General features: G+C 38.1%; 1 protein-coding gene across 3 annotated transcripts; it reads right to left on the reverse strand.

The window, feature by feature from the left end:
- Positions 1-372: 372 nt before the first annotated feature.
- Positions 373-10,538, reverse strand: stat2 (signal transducer and activator of transcription 2). Of its 3 annotated transcripts, none has more exons than XM_051415799.1 (24): positions 10,353-10,537; positions 9,875-10,006; positions 9,628-9,772; positions 9,427-9,522; positions 8,739-8,831; positions 8,561-8,639; positions 8,332-8,411; positions 8,069-8,220; positions 7,593-7,751; positions 7,408-7,497; positions 6,821-6,880; positions 6,660-6,680; positions 6,438-6,531; positions 6,121-6,168; positions 5,838-5,921; positions 5,591-5,689; positions 5,353-5,488; positions 4,319-4,371; positions 3,900-3,985; positions 3,684-3,820; positions 3,392-3,580; positions 2,825-2,879; positions 2,534-2,625; positions 373-1,421 (listed from the first exon to the last, which is right to left on the reverse strand). In XM_051415799.1, the coding sequence occupies exons 2-24, from the start codon at positions 10,003-10,005 to the stop codon at positions 1,204-1,206; spliced, it is 2,397 nt and encodes a 798-aa protein (XP_051271759.1). In that variant the 5' UTR covers position 10,006; positions 10,353-10,537; the 3' UTR covers positions 373-1,203. The 3 variants fall into 3 exon arrangements, with proteins under 3 accessions (XP_051271759.1, XP_051271758.1, XP_051271760.1); XM_051415798.1 differs by having other exon boundaries at positions 10,348-10,537; XM_051415800.1 differs by lacking the exon at positions 2,534-2,625 and having other exon boundaries at positions 10,348-10,538.
- Between the last annotated feature and the right edge of the window lie 6,463 nt (positions 10,539-17,001).

Raw genomic sequence — 17,001 nt, forward strand, 5'->3', positions numbered from 1 at the left:
AGTTTTCATTATGCCTGATTTTAGGGGTTGCTGCAGCTCATTCAGCTCATAACTGACATGATACAACTACAGATAAATTACCACCACATTAACAGCTAACAGCAAGCTAGCTTAACTGACACATCAGCAGTAATGACACAGAACGACACAGAGCAACATTTGATTGTTTCTGGCTATCTGGTGAAAATAAACATTCAGAGACCTTTAAGCTCTTCTTTTGTCTCCATTATCTGACTCCTGAGAGAAATGTCTGGTTCTTCATCATAGAAACATGATTGTTTGAGGACAGGATGTATACAATCTGTAATCTGCAGTACATGAAGAAAAAACTACAAATGTTAAAGTGGAAGTTATTAGAGAACATGAAATATATAGAGAGGCACATAATTAGGTTTTATTTATATTGGGTTTTTTTTAACATAAATAATTGAACAATTTCTCACGTTTATTCAATCAATAAAAAAAAAGGAACATGCAACCGGTCATTTCCCTTTTATTGGTGATAACATTTCAATTTGATTTAAATGAGCAGGTTAATATAAAAGCATATAACTTAAAGGAAATAAGTGCCATGTTTAAGTAGTTTATCTCAAGCTGTAGGTGGCAACATTACAACAACCATAAAAGGACTCACAACATACATTGAAACAATAAATTATGTGCAGTTTGCGCAATGTACTCTACAACACCTCATAACGCCCCCCCCCATACACCAGGTTAAATAGTCGATTGTAAGGAAAGGATCCCAAAATGCAAAATGTTTCATACAGAGGAGTTTATGATGAGTGATGGTTGAGGGGTCTAGACAGATGCCCGGCACTCTAATGGAGTGGATTGGAGTCGAGCTAATTCCATTACCTCTCTTTTGTCTTCATATAGTCTCGCTGAATCATTACAGACAATACTAAAACATGATAAAAGGGAATTATAAAAGCTACATTCTAATTATATCAAAGTGCACACAAGAATTCAAATGTTGCCCGATTACAAAAGCTATTCTCAAATATTGACTGTCAGTATTAGAGAGGAGCTGTCAAGTATCTCAGATTAAAACAGTATTCAAAGTAAGCTATTAAGCTAACATTTGCTGCATACACTACAATTTTGTTACATGGATGTTGTAATGTAAGTAGCTAAACTAAAAGCTGAGGATGAATGATAGAATGGTTTGGTTGAATATACAAAAACAACATAGGAAAAGGCTTATTGGAAAATACTTCCACAGGACTGTGGGGGCAGGCAATTAAATCCTTGAAAACTGAAATCAGCCAGCCCCGTCTCTTCAGGCAAGATTTCTGAGTCAACAAAGAGGTTGGGGTTGTTGAGATACATCAGTAAATCCTCATCTGGGGTTGCAACAGAGTCGGACAGCATGGGATCAGGTTGATAGATTTCCAGACACTGAGGATTCCCGTTTTGTTCTGAGAGCAGAGAAAGGGACAAGAGAAAGGTATTATTTCAGCTGTCATGGCTGTGTTATTTTTGCTTCTGCTTTCACTGAGGAAATGAGAGTGTCAAAAATGTGATGTGCAGTGCAACCCACCCTCCCGCAAAAGACAGGACATACTGATGCAGTGGAAACGATACCAGAAGCACTTGATTATACTTATGAATTACATGCAGTGTTAGTACCTTTCCTTCAGCTCATCAAATTATTCAAGTTTTTTAAACATGGTTTAATTTTGACGGTAAATACATACACTTGGTTTATGTTTAACTCGATTAATATCACAAATAAAAGTACTTGTCCTGTGCTATAAGCTTAATTAAAGCACTCATATATAATTCAACAGTTTTGGAAATACAATATGTACTTACTCGCTGAGGCCACAGCAAGCACTCACTTAGCTTAGTGACTGGAAACGGGGCAACAGCGAGCCTGACTGTCAAATGGTAACAAAATCTACCAAACAGTACCTCCAAAGCTCGCTAATTAACACGTTTCAGACTATGTCTTGGTTCTGAGCAGTTGCCAGGCAACCAGAAGAGACTCCAGGAAGTTACTGGTCATGTCCAAGAAACTGCCCAGCACATAACCTCCCGTAAAACAGCGAACTGTTTTTGTATGGAATTAATAAAACTGTAGTGTATTTCCCAAAATACCTCAAGGATCTGCATGGCTCTATGCATTTCTATTTACGGTGTCTTTTAATTGATTTCAACACATTCACCAAGCAGTGTTAAAGTGCTCAAGCATCAGAAAGTAGAATCAAAAAGCTATACAATTAAATGAATGTGTTAGTGTTGCTCAAACCAATCACCTCCACACCTGTTAGCATTTACATTCAATAGAGCAGACTACAGTATGTATGCATGCAGTAGAAGCCGCAACCACAACCCAAATTGCTGTAAGTTAGACGTTTAACAATTTCATAGCCGTCCCCTGACATCAATCTACAGCATCTTCCCCATTGATTTCCTACACCACAAGGCCAAAATAGAGAGGGCAACACAGAGCTCTGTCACGAAGGGGAGCAATTTGTTTGATGAGGTTTTTCAGCTGGATGGGACAGCAAGGAGAGCCATGACTCACCAGCTGCCTCTCCACACAGGCCATTCATTGGCTCCAGGCCTTCACCCTGTGCCATGTCAGAGGGCATGGGTGACCTAGCCTCCAGTGTGTTCCTACATGACCAATGACAAACAGTCATTACAACCTTGCTCTTGACACAAAAAAAGGCCGTGGGCACACTGCTTCTTAGATGAAGTAAGTGCATTTTTAGTTTGTTGTTTCTGTATAAATAGCACATTATATAGCGACTATTTTTATTCAAACAACCAAGATGCTGTCAGCCAGTCTGGAGAAAATGAATAATATACTTACTCCTTTGAAACAAACATCAACTTGGTTTTGATGTACTTTATGAAAGGACTGTCATCTGAAAGACAATGAGTTTAGATGTGATTCAATGTCATTTTCATCCCCAACATCCATATAGTGTCATTTGATTTGTGACTGCTGCAAAACCCCATTCAAATAACGCTAACAAAAACAACAAATTACATGTGAGGGGTGTTTTTTGGAGGATTTCTTACTTAATTATTTAGGTCCAGTGTGTAACATTTAGGAAGATATATTGGTAGAAATGGAATAATATATTAATAGGTATGTTTTTATTAGTGGATAATCGCCTGAAGATAAGAATCATGTTTTTGTTAACATGGTATGAGACGTTTTTATCTACAGAGAGAGCAGATCCTCTTCTACAGAGGCTGACATCTTGAACCACCATGTTTCTACAGTAGCCCAGAACAGACAAAATCAAACACTGTCTCTAGATAGGGCCTTCTACATTTTTTGCTGGTTTTGCAGCCACTATAGTTACAGCTGACCACTTAATCCTACATACTGGTCCTTCGGTGAGCAACACGTATAATTTGATGCCCTTACCTCCACTCTTATCAGAATAGTATTTTCCGAAAGCCTCGTCTTTAGGGGTGTTGGGATACAGGTAAAGAAGAGGATTTTCTGGGATGTTTTCAGCTTCTAAGATCTGGAAATTTCTGATGATTTCATGGAAGGGGATCTGGGAAAGGTCGACTTTGGTGAAGGGCTGGACTGTCTTTATGTCCGGCTCACCTACAATAGACAGAGGATGATCATTCACAGAAGCTTGTTTGTATCTACCATGCAACAATTTCCAAATAGTTTGTAGAATCATTATGAAATAAACATATCTCACCAGTTATGGTGATGTCTACCCATGAGAAGGTGATTCCTCCAATGACACTTTCACTGAAGCGCAATAAGAATGTGCCTCTTTGTTTTTTCTTCAGGAGGGACTTCTCTTTGCCTTTGCTCACAAAGCCCATGATGTGGCTACAGTACAAATAAAAAGTCTCGTATGAAACAATTGCCCTTCATTGATCCCAGAGTAAACAGTGTTGAGTAAACATACCCATCCCTCCACAGGTCTTCAAGGTATGTTTTCACCATCACCAAGATTCCATCAAACCACACCCAGAAAGTGTCAGGAGTATTTTCCTGTGACAATGTGGGTAGAAATCGTCATCAAACACACCTACAGAATATTCTCATAGACAATCAACAAACAAGAAAAGGAAAAACACCCTGATGTTCAGCAGGTGTTTACCATGTTAGGTAGCTGACATGTATATTAGCACTAAAGAAGAAATACATGAAGGGAATGTAATTAGTTTTGCTAATTACATTCACTGAACAACATTTTTACGCAATGACGAAATGTACTGGCAATCCATCCACAAGATGTTGAGACATTTCACTCAGTTATCAGGGCTAAGGCTCAGTCTTTGGGCCATGTTAAAAAAAACATCCTCTAGGATTCAGTATTCTTACCTTGCTAAATTTTGACCACGCTACTTTGCAGGTGTTGTAGTCCTGTCCCTTTCCTGGTGGGATAGATTTGAAATGATTTATTATGCAACTCTCACTCACTGACAATAAAATATGCTTGCTGGCCACGTCCCCCATATGATTCTCTCTGCTGCATTTTTTACATTTGGTGGGATGGAGAGAGCTAGCACATTTTAGGAGTTTAGTGACAGTTGAAACAGCTGGAAATCTGGTGAAGTTGTGAGAGCATATGGTAGAATCACACATTTTAGCTTGACACTGTGTGTGTGTTCCTTCACATCTAGTGTTTGTTTTGAATGATACATAAGTAAATCTGAAATGAAGTTTTATAACTAAGTTTGGGAACAAAGACCACGACTCACACTCATCTCCACACAAAAAGCACTTAAGCACACCTTATCCGTTCATTCCAATCTTTGACTTAGTTTTCACATCCTCCCTCCCCCAAACCCCTCTCTTTCTCCCCTCCACTGTCTTATTCAAAAACAGAAACCACTGGGGCACTTGACTAAAAATAAGAAGAGAAGAAGAAGAGTATCATCACCCAATCAGTTCCCTCCCACCATCTTGCCTGAACTCCTCCATCCATCTATCCACAAGCATCCATCCGTTCATCCATCACCCTTCCTTCTCATACCCCTTTATCAACCCTGTCCCCATCCCTTCATTCCTCCTACAGTTTATCATATTGGCTCATTTTCATCCATTATATGCAATAAACAATTATAATTCCATATGTTGGTGTGATCTTTGTTAGTGAAAGAAATGCATCCTCGATCTGATCGGGGGAGAGCTGCAGTACAGTTCAGCACTGTTTTGACACTATGTTTCTAGTGATAAGAAGTGCTACTGAGGCTTGAGTTATTTTTTTAAAAATATTTAAATGTAAAGCCAATCAGTCTTAAAATGCTAGATGCATTTGAGTAACTAACTAATCAGGCCAGAATTTATAGACAAAACAATCACAAACATAAGCAAAGACAAGCTACTGAAGCACAACACAAATCAGGATTTACCAAAGAGTTTGTGTGCAATCATCTCCAGCTGAGTGTCATTCAGACCACGTTTAGTGGCAGAGAGAAACTGCCAGCTCAACATCTCTCCAAACACCGGCCAAGGGGCTGCAGGAGAGTTTGCAAAGAACATGACATCCTGCAGAAACAGACAGACATTAACAAATACATAACCTTTCTAATAGCATAACTGAACTGCAAAATGCCACATGGTCTGTGTTAAGTCATGGGGATCTCTCACCTTGGTGTCCTGACAAAGCATGTTGAACCAGAGGACAGACGCCCAGGCGCTCTGCTGCTGGCTGGAGTTGGAGATGATGACCACCGGGAGGGAGGAGGCCTAAGTTGGGTGCCAGTGAAGAACACATTTTATTTAGGTCAATCATAATCATAAAGAGCCTACATTAACCTACATGTTAAGAATAGATGTAGGCTATTTTTTATTTAAGCCGGACGTTTAACAAGAAGAGAAGCAGAAGAAACTCTACCTCCAACTGAACTGACAAGCCTTTCTGCTCAAATACAGTGTCGAAGTAGATGATGTGCAGCTCCTCCGTGACACTGAGGGAAATCTGTTCACACACACACACACACACACACACACACACACACACACACACACACACACACACACACACACACACACACACACACACACACACACACCATTATTTGGTTGTTCACATCCGCTTGAATTATGAATTTCTGAGTTTAACTGTAAGCACAAATGGGATCTTCAGTTCCAATAATAATTTGCCAAAGTCAACTCACATCACTGACTCCCTTGCCGCCTCCTCCAGACTTCTGCTCCTTCAGAGTCTACAGACAAATAATATTACACAACATCAGTTACACAACAATATTACCATCTGAGATTAAAGAGTAATTATTGTTATTTTAAATGTTCATCTTTTAATCACTTCAGTTTAGCTGCTGGAGACTGCTTTATGTGTGTATGTGACAACACTGAGTGTTAAGTAAGTGACAGGATTTATCCTTTAAATAATTCAGATGCCAAAATTGCATGAAAGGCTTTATTTTTCTCAGTAGTCAAGATTTTTTTCTCTTCTCAAATCATTATCACTCACCAGATGTCTGAAGTCTGCCACCATGCCTCCACTCTGGCTCTCTGCCATGTTCAAGGCTTTGGTTTTGGTGCCCAGAACATTAAAACGGCGATATCTACCAACATACCAGGTTTAGTAAAAACAAATTCACATCAAAAAGAAAGTTCAATGTAGTTTTTCTAGAACTTGAAATGAAAGCTGAAGTTATGTAAAAAAAAAAAAAAACCCAAAAAAAACACTCACCCTTTGATCTGAGGAGCCTCCCTAATTCCAAGGGGTAGAAAAAAAGAGCAGTGACCACAAGGGGGCAACCAAACATCTTCCTCTATTGTTTGAAGTTAAGAACTAACTTCTGCAGGGTTGCTCTATTGTAAAATTAACTCAAACTAAATAAGGAATCTCACCTGTCCATAGACACATTGACTTTCATGGAGTGGTTCAGCTCAGGAAACTTAACGAGAAGTCTGAAAATATTAAGTCAGTTGTGAGATTTTAGAACATAGAAGATAGTAAACAGGAAACTTTGAAAACAGGAAAAGGGTTACACTATGGAACAAAACAATTGCAACATTAAAGTCACATTTAGGCAAAGGATAGAGGGCTTTACAGAAAGGGATTAAATTATCATAGTTCTGCTTATTATGCTCATATTAGTTCACAACTGCTGTAATGTTCATGTGTTGAACAACAATTTACTACAGCCCAAATAAACTGAGTTCAGGTTGGTTTACCTCCACTAAAACACAGTGTGTTGGTCTGTAGCCAAAGCTACATTGCCCTCTTTCAAATGTTTTGGTTGCTTCTTGTCAGTGATGTCCATCTATCATTATTATAATAACTGCATATTTTATTCTGAAAATTGCTACTGATTACCAAATCACAATGACTGCACTGAACAGAATGTACCTAGTGTACAAAGTCTAGACATATAGATTACCTTACAAACATACTAAAAGTAAATGGTAGTGGTTGCCTGGAGTGGCACACTGACCTGGTCTTGACAGAGAACTGGACGTTTGTACGGAGCACCAGGGGTCCTTTCCCCTGAGGCATGGATGGCTGAGTCTCAACCACAAAGGAACTTCAGGAAACAGAAAAACAATAATGTCAGGAAACTTCACAAGGAAATCATAAGATGGCAAGAAAGTGTAAGAAAGTGTATCCTAAAAGAGAGACCTTTTGAGTAAGTCTTTCAAAAGAGTATCTGCTCTCTTCTGCAGTGCAGGTTTCTGGGTCTTCACAGGGTCGTTGGCATAGGACACTTTTCCAACCAGCTCGTCCAGCTTACCGAGAAACTCACGCACCTGGAACACAGACACTGCCACACAAGTGAACCTACAAGACAAGACACAAAAAACAAAAGTGATCATGCTCACATACATCCTAAAAAAGGGTAATAAAACATGCTACTTGTTAAAACACCTCCAAATGAAGATGACTGATGATAATAGTGGTGGCACATCTCAAATTTCAGCTGTAAGACATTTTCACAATCTCTTTCCTGGCTTTGTGATTTTATCAAATATAATAAAATAATGACAGCATATCTTTAACCTATCTAGCAAAACATTTACAGAGGTATTACTGACATAATGATATGCAGTTAACGCCAAAGATTAAAACTGATGTGGAGCAGGTGAAGATGAACATACCAATTTTCTAGCTGATCCAGACAAACATTGTCTGGAGCACCAATGTAGGATTTCTGCTGCCTCCTCTGCCAGTCCACAAGTTCCTTCTTCACCAATATTTCGATCAGGTGCTCAGCCTTGTCCAAGAGTTTATTTAAGTCTGACAGTGTGCTCTAAGAAGATGATTGTATGAGACAAATATTGGAATAAAGAAAAGCAAAATTAGGAAAAGAACTGGACTTATAAGATGAAGGTGTTACTTAAAAATGTTAATTACTCCATACCTTTCTACATTCATTCAGTTTGTTGACAAGTAACTGAAAAACTTTCACTTGTTCTTTCTTCACGGCCTCATCTACCGCAGCTGCATAACCATTTCCACAGTGGGATCACAGTTTCCACATAAGACAAGCCAAAAGAGAACACACAGCTGTGAATCATGCCATTTTATTACTCATCCTCAGAAAATATTATCAGAACATGCAAATATAACCAGAACCTTAATTTACTCACCTTCCATCTTGTGTGTTTGGTATTTAAAATCAAACTCATCTTGCTGCTCCTCCAAACATAACATTGCATGTTCCATGCACTATATGCAAAAAGTACAGAGAAAAAAATTAAAGGATAAACTGTGATATTTGTCACCTACAAAGCACAACATAATGACATAAAGCAACAAAATCTGCACCTGTACTTCATTCCTGAGGCCGGCCATTTTACGTTCAAGGTCCTGCTGGCTGCTTGTCTCCATTGCTTCCTGCTCTACGCACAAAAACTTGACCTGGGACAACAAAAAGTTGTAGGAGGAGCAGGTATAGAGATTTCAGATGTGATACTGGGTAATACTGTTGCAGAGAAAACAATGTGAGTGAAAGTAGCAGTTAAAACAATATCACTGCTTGGTGGAAAATCTTTGCTTTTTAGCCCACACACTGAGTCCTGTAGTTTGTACATGTGGCTCTTCCTAAAGACGTAACTGCAAATACATTATTCAGAACTGAAAACAGACAAAAATGTATAATGGAAATTCAAACTGGACACCTAAACATTACCTTTCTAAAAATGTGTAAATACTTTGACTTAAGTTACAGTGCCGCAGCAGACACACAGCACATCTGCATATATGACACAACAGATGACCATTGAGTCCCACTGTACATGCAAAAACAGCCAAAACATGCCAATGTATTTAGTGACCATATGAGAAAATATTTGTTTGTAAAAAAATAAATATCTGGTGTCAACTGAAATTTTCTATAGCAATATGTGTGCAATTGTTTTCATTTGCATTCTGTTTTAATTAAAACGTTGTATGATCAGTCCATGTATTATACATGATATATCAGCACTGTCAGTTAATAAAATATTGCCCTAACCTGCTCGGCCAGCTCAGCGCTCTGCAGGATTTCCTTTTCTTTTTCCAAAAACCAGAGGATTGTGCTTGCCAAGGCACACGGGTCATTCAAGTACCTCTGTCAGGAGAGAGAAATCAGATAACCATTATAGTCCTCATATTCACAGTGGGATATTTCCTATTTAAAAGATGTTTGTTTTACACAAATCTTATCCAAACAAACCTGAAAATTCTGTTTATAGCGTCTAATGTTGTGTTGGAGTAAGAATGACTCCTCCTGAATAAAGCGGCTGTGTTGGATATCCAGGTTCTCTAGCAGGACCTGGAACAGCACCATAGCCAAATCATGATCCCGTGCTGCTCGTTGCCTAAAAAAACAAAAACAAGAAACAATCAGAGTATTTTCGGGTAATTTACCATAATTCTTGAACAAGGATATAAGGGGGAAAGAAGAGATAGTGCTGCCTTACCATTCCTGCTTCTCTATCCAGACTGACAGGTAGTGCCGAACATCCATGGGTAAAGCATCCCTGTCATAGAGCTCATGTAACTGCTGTCTGTACACAGCAGGCAGCTCCCTCAGTCTTTCCCACTGAGCCATCCTAAGGTAGATCACAGAAAGCAAACCTCATTTATGAGTATGTATATGAGTACTTGTGCCGACCTGCCCTAAAACAATGTCATTGCACCATCAATGTGAATTTACATGTGACGGGCTCACACAAGTCTGCAGATCAACAGTTGAGAGGGTAAAGTACAAACTCTTAGAGGAGATATGACCTAACGTTAAATATGTTGACATTACACTTTATGGAAGTTTACATGTATTGACTGCAAATGTTGTTGTTTTTAACAAACTATTAGAAGTTGAGATCGAGTGTACTTTATGTGTGTGTGTTAGCTATTAGCTCTACTACCAATCAGTAATACTACTTTTACTCACCTTACTTTTTGCTGTCAGTCCGAGTCCACTGAGAAATGTCTTTATAACGCTAACTGGTAATTTAAAAATGGCGCATAGCTAGCTCCTGTTTCTTGCTTTATGAGCTAGCTGTAGATGATCTCAAACGTTAGTAAAACAAAACAACTTCCAGCAGAATGCAGGTGTGTGAATGTTATTTCCGTCTTCTTTTGCACTCCGTCCTCTCTTCCATTGGATAACCGCCAATCCCTCCCATGTCGTTCTTCACAAGCGAACCACAGGCGCCATTTTGGGTCTGACACAAGTGCCCGTTATGGCGGTTGAGAGCCGAAATGTTCGCCTCCGCTTGCACAGTTTCCTCGTGAGCTCAGAGCTAACCGCTCATTGGTCGAGCCGGACACAGAGCAGCACGCGCCGTTGGTACACTTCTACGTCAGTCTGCAGCGGGGGGGCGTGGCGAGCAGAATAGAAACTTACGGCCTCGGTCTGAAGATTTCCCGAGAAATGACCATGTGACGTTGTGAAAGTGACGAAGTGAGACTGTGACGCACTTTTCTCCAGACCAGTAAACAACATAGCAGGTTGTGTGTTTGTAACCGTCTTCGCACGGGACTGGTATTGTCAGGGGGTTTGTAATAACTGCGGAGGATCTTAATGGCGAATGCGCCATGTTCGTAATTTCCAAAATAAAACCTCCATCTGCAAATTACCTACCATGGTTCACCAAACTACTGGGTCATGTGTTTTGTCTCGTGCAAATCGTCATCTCTGTAAATTTTTGGGTCGTATATTTTTTGTGTATATTTGCAGGATATCAAACTGATATTATAATGTCACAGAGCGGAACTTTTTTCTTTTTTTTTTAGCTTTATTTGCAAACATGAACAATACATGAACAGACAATGCAGAACAGAACTTTAGGTGGAAATATGACAACCTACACACTGATTATATTATAACCAGTGAAGTTATTTGTGTTTTAGAGCAGTTTCTGCTGCTGTCTCCACTCTGTAAACTGTACAGTTTATTAACTCTAAAGCTCACTTCCAGTTGCTTGATGATTGTAGTATTTTCACATCTGATGGTAAATCCATTGAAAGGCTGCTCTCGTACAAGGACCTGAGTGTAGGGATAGACAACAAGCTTATATTTAATGTACATATTGCTGAGATAGTTAGGAAGCTCAAAGTGAAAATATGATTTTATTTTAGAAATCAATCTTCTTAGAAAACACTTATGGAATCTACTTTTGTGTCTGTGATTAATTAAATATTGATTGTGACATATTGTATATGCATTGTATTCTATATCCTCCATTTTACTGAGGTTTCAGTGTACCACACATCTCTACACTTCAAAGTCCCTCACTCACCATTGCATCCTTTCTGGTTTGGTGTGTTGGACACCATTGACCACTCGCAGGCAGCAGCACTGGTACATTTTCATTTATTGAAGGGATACTGGGTAAACTTCCAACATATCTCTACCACTACTACTACTGGTAGCTGGTTGCTTTTTAATGTACCCAGGGTTTTGACAGAGAAGACTGTATTTTCTCACGATGCACCTTGGGTATGGAATAACCTGCAAAAAGACACAGTATTGTATAGTTTGGGTTTTATTATTTTTATGTTGTATTTTAATATGTTGTGATCTTGACAGCTGCTACATTGGCCAGTTTTCTCTTGTAAAATAGATTTTTGACCTCAATGAGACTTCCTGCTAAAATAAAGGTAAAATAAATTTAAAAAACGTTTTGTTTACATTTGTATTAAGTTAATATTTGTATGTAAAATTCCAATATGCAAAATTAATAGCTAGACCTGTATAATAGGCTTTCCAACTGGTTACTTTGTGTAACAATGACAATAGCATTTATTTTATTCATCCCTTCAGTTCCCACTCTTACTTTTTAAATTTTATTTTATTGACGTTTTATATAAAAAAAGGATATTACAAACAAAAAGCAACAATAAAGTGCATCAAGTGCCAAAGTGCATAATAAACCGTATAAAGTGCTCATGAACCAGAGTCCAAAGGAGTTCCGACTGTTACCACTAGATGTCATACTTGACACACCGGAAATTAGTGTGGATTTGGATTAATCGATAATAAACTGCCAAACTTGGCAAAAACTAATCTTTTATTATTGTTGTTGTTGTAGAAATTCTGAGGTTTAAATTCACCACAACCTAACACCCAAGAATGGCTTGGACCAGACATATATTACTTATAGTTTTAAGATTATTTTAATTGACTTCTTTCATTTAGCTCTGCAATGATATTTTCTGTGACTTTGGTCTCCCTTTGTGTTGGTCTAAGGATATTGAATGTACAAAATATCATCAATTCAACCATGTGTAATGTGTATTTGTAGATAAACAATGTAGAGGACTGGACTATAAACAGAGTGATATGTGTAATGCACAGGTACAGGGGTTGGGCTCTGTTACACAGTCTGTATAGAAATAAATGTCTAAGTGCAGTTTATGCAACAGATTGTTAAATTCACAACCAAATTCCTGCAGTCATTCAGAAGTGTTAATTTGTAATTAACACATTTTCCTGTAGCTTTGTTATCAGCACAGCTCTGCCAGCTTCCTACCTGACCTGCATTTGATAACACCAAAAATAAACTGAGGTTATTCATAATAGACAAACATTATTAAATAGATCTTAAACTAGTGTAGCTCATCTAATTAAATCAAATCCCTTTCCCCATTACCAGGAATAAATCACATTCCAGATGTCAAACAGGTTTGCTTTGAATCTGTGCTCTCAGATTAATGACAAACTAACACAGACTACAGACAGCTTTAGTCATTATTACATTTGTGTGCTGTGGTTGTAGCAACAACTGACAAAGTAGGTGGAAAAATAGCTTCTCTATCTCTGTATGTCTGAGAGACCATAAATGACAGTAAAACTCCAGGTGTTGCACCTTGTATATAACAGTATGCAGCAAGTGTCACACAGTTGCATTACTTCAAACTTTCTTTTTCCTCTATAATTTCTTTATGATTTGGCAATATTGTCATAAAGCAAATTTAATTGAATTGATCAGATTATGTTTGTCTGAACTCCTGCCACTTCCTGCTTCCACAGTATCTACTTGTGTTTCTTCTTGTGTCCTTAGGGCCAACTCTGCTGTCAGTGTTCCCAAGGCCTCCACCCTGAAAAGGAATGGCATGTTCTCTTTTGTACATAAACACACTTTGCTTCATCCAGCAGAAGACGATATAATAACTACATGTTAAAAAAGCAGCTTCATCACTTTTGGTTGTAATTCCGGCTACAATCAGCAGAGCAACGCTGACGGAGCCCAGAAGTCTAATGGGTTGAAATACACTTTAACAAACAATCAGATACAAATTTTTTGTGTCCTAAAGCATTTACTGATCGATAAAGGATCAGCGTCGCGCTCTCAGCTCTCTGCAGCCTGTCAGAGAATGAATTGAGAACTGATAAAACTGCTCTTTCTATTAATCACCACATGGTTTAAAACCTAAATACATCTCTGATCACCTGATTCAACTTTAACCTACAAGATCTCTGAGATCTACTACTATGTCTTGTTTTGTGACATTTATGACAGATTAATTGCTCTGCTGACATGTAAAGTGCTGCATGTGGAGTAATTAAGAACCTTTATAGAATACAAAGAACTACCGATTCACATGCTAAGCAAGGAACAGGAGCATCTTGTTCAACTGATGTCTACATAACTAAGTATTGTCCTTAACTCTGTAGTGTGTAACATTTCAGCATAAAAATGTCTATAAACATTAAACCTATGTTCTGTACACACTAAGAAATCATGGTACAGGAATGGACCTAGAAGGGAAGAAATGCTTTCTCGCTCCAGCTGTACCATAGCAGTGTACAAGCACTGTAGCTTTAGCCATGGTACATTTTTGTACTTTCTTTTCTGCACCTCTAAAAGAACATTTCTGTTCCCCTAGTGACAAAAATGTATACCTTTATGTCCTGGTACAAAAATGTACCCATTGAAAAGGTACAGAATTGGTACCTAATGAGGTAGGTACAGCTGGAGCCACAGGCCATTTTGTACCTAATGTGGCAAAAACATGGGCTTAATTCAGAGACTAACATTTACAAAATTTCTTAAAAGAAATAACAATTAGTTTACATTTTTCAACACTTTTCAGTACCTTTTAATTATATTGTTCAGCTAGAACTGATTTGTCCATAACGAGTGAACGCTGTACCAGCCTTAATCAAGTTTAAACTCTACTCAACAAGTTTCAGCAGTGCCGACTACAAGTGCACTTGCCACGGGCGCATTCCCGAGCAGACTACAGGGAGAAAAACAGGTTGCACTACCCAACTCCGTGAGGGAGGGCCACGGCATAAAGTAATTACAAACATTTAATTACAAACATAAAACCAAGTCCCCATAGAGATGGATAGAAAATAAATCTACATTTAAACAGTGATAATACTTACATAAAATAAAATTGTGAATAATGGGCAGTGGAAGCATTGTACTCTGCTACACTGACAATTAGCTACTTGATTAAATGGATGAAATCACTCAAATAGATCCATTGTGAACTTGTAGCAAAATTAAAAAAGATGAATGGAAGTGTTGTCCTAGTTCTTCACTCATGAAATTATTCCCAGAGCACACAGACCAAGAACTGAATATACATTTACTCTTAGCCTATTTTATTTCAATAAACCCAACTCTCTTTTTAGATCAAGATTTTTTTAATCACTGATTTGCTGTAACATTTTCCTCCCTAAATTATAATTATGTACCCCTTTCTGTCAGCCATGATTTGGTTCCTTTAAAATTAAACAAAGGGTAGTTTTCTGATAGAAATGATACCCCTATTTCTCCGTGTGCATGTTGTTGAGTGGTGTATTTACATTATCCCAAGTCCTCTGCAGTAAGACCTCAATCTGTGAAATCAGTGACAGAAATGAACAACTGTATCAGTCTGGAACAAACACACATATTATATAGAAATGCCTGCACGGAGGTGGATGAGAACATTGATCAGAAAGGAGATCAATATGAGGGGAAGGATGTCAGAGTAATGGCAATAAAAAGAAGGATTATGAATTCTCATTGTGGATGCACTGACATCTGATTAGGTGCAGGGCTGCAGGGCCAATCAGAGTGCACTTTGCAGGAGGCTGCCACTACTCGCAATAAGAGAGAACTTTTTTATTATTTATGCTGCAGAGCAAGGTCTCAGTGGTATTAGCAGCAGTCTTACTTGTAGTAATAGCAGAAGTACTGACAGTGGCAACTCCAGTACTACTACCAGTAATTACACTGATCATCTATAACTGATCTGGTTATGGCTGATTGGTGTATACCAAGAAGCAGAAGTTGAAGCAGTATATTAGTAGTGGTTGTCACCACAGTAAAAATCAGGGTTACTTTAAACATTTTATTTGATACGATTCCTAATTACCTGTTAAAAATGTCGTCAGTAACCTAAACCAAGTATTACAATATTAAAGTAAATTGATTACTTTCCATTACTTTTGGATTACCTCAACACCAAATAAAGACAAGAGAAAAGAAATGTCAATAAGAAGTATTGATCGAAGTGTATTCTATAAGACAACAGAACAATTAGAGAAGTATGCTGTGTGCTCTATTGGGGATTATCATTATATTGATTAAAGGAAACCAGCTTTGTTCCTTAGGCCTATCTCTTTCTGCTAATGTGTATATATATTATAGGTAGCTACTAACTGGATTCATCAACCTGACCAGTTTACTGAGAAATTAATAAAATTGTGGGTTGGATTGAGAAATACAGACGTACCAGTTTGGTAAATATGTGAGAGCAAAGTTCACAGGATGGAGCTCAGAATCAGAGCAGAGATTATTTATTACCAATCGTTAATTCACCTGAGCTTTTGATCAATAACTAGCCAACTCGCTCTGTTCTGATGAACATAAATAATTCCGTACAGCCATATGACATTATCTCCGGACAGGTCACATTCAGACAAACACACTGAACTTTTATGTCTGTGGTCTATGGGAGGAAAATCAGATAGAAACAGAGAGAACATGCAACAGCAGAGAGGTCTCAGCCAGCTGGTGTCAAATAGGCATAAAAAAAGATCCTTTCACAGCAGACATTATGAAATATTAGTCAAATAGTAGATATATTATCGATGGCCTTGTAATATTCATGCTGTCCCATATCCAAATAAATGAGCCTGTATTGTAATCAATAAGCCATACTTATCACTGTGATTCACTTTTAATCTTTTGCCCTGGCACATCAGATGCTTATAGTTACATATGACACAGAGTTACTCCCACAGCTCTTATCATAAATATACACGCTCCGTTCTGATGTGTTAGACTGTTTGCATGTTAAGGAATGCACACAGTCCTGTTTGGAGAGGATGATAAGATCTGAAGCAGGGGTGAAGAGGCAGGCATTTTCTTTTATTTATATTCCTTCATGTCTGCAGGGAGCTGCTTTACTTTCTTCTGACAGCATGTTGTGTATTTTAAAATCAGCTTGCAGACACTTAATATGCTTCTAAATTCAATTACTGTATTCACATTAACATATTAGCTTCAACCCAGTGTAGTAAAGATTATTATATTCTCAAATTCACAAATAGGACATATAAATAGACCTCCATGCAGATAAAAAAAAAAGTAACCTAAAA

The sequence above is a fragment of the Dicentrarchus labrax genome, unplaced genomic scaffold (genome assembly GCF_905237075.1).
Source record: "Dicentrarchus labrax unplaced genomic scaffold, dlabrax2021, whole genome shotgun sequence".
NCBI classification, from domain to species: domain Eukaryota; kingdom Metazoa; phylum Chordata; class Actinopteri; family Moronidae; genus Dicentrarchus; species Dicentrarchus labrax.

Bases quoted from the DNA above. Each gene is read 5' to 3' on its own strand.
- stat2 (XM_051415799.1), bottom strand. From the start codon at position 10,005: ATGGCTCAGTGGGAAAGACTGAGGGAGCTGCCTGCTGTGTACAGACAG. The intron at 6,681-6,820 runs GTGAGATTCCTT...CCTTGGAATTAG, and splicing joins GTCAATGTGTCTATGGACAG to GGAGGCTCCTCAGATCAAAG. The intron at 4,372-5,352 runs GTAAATCCTGAT...CTATCCCACCAG, and splicing joins GATTGCACACAAACTCTTTG to GAAAGGGACAGGACTACAAC.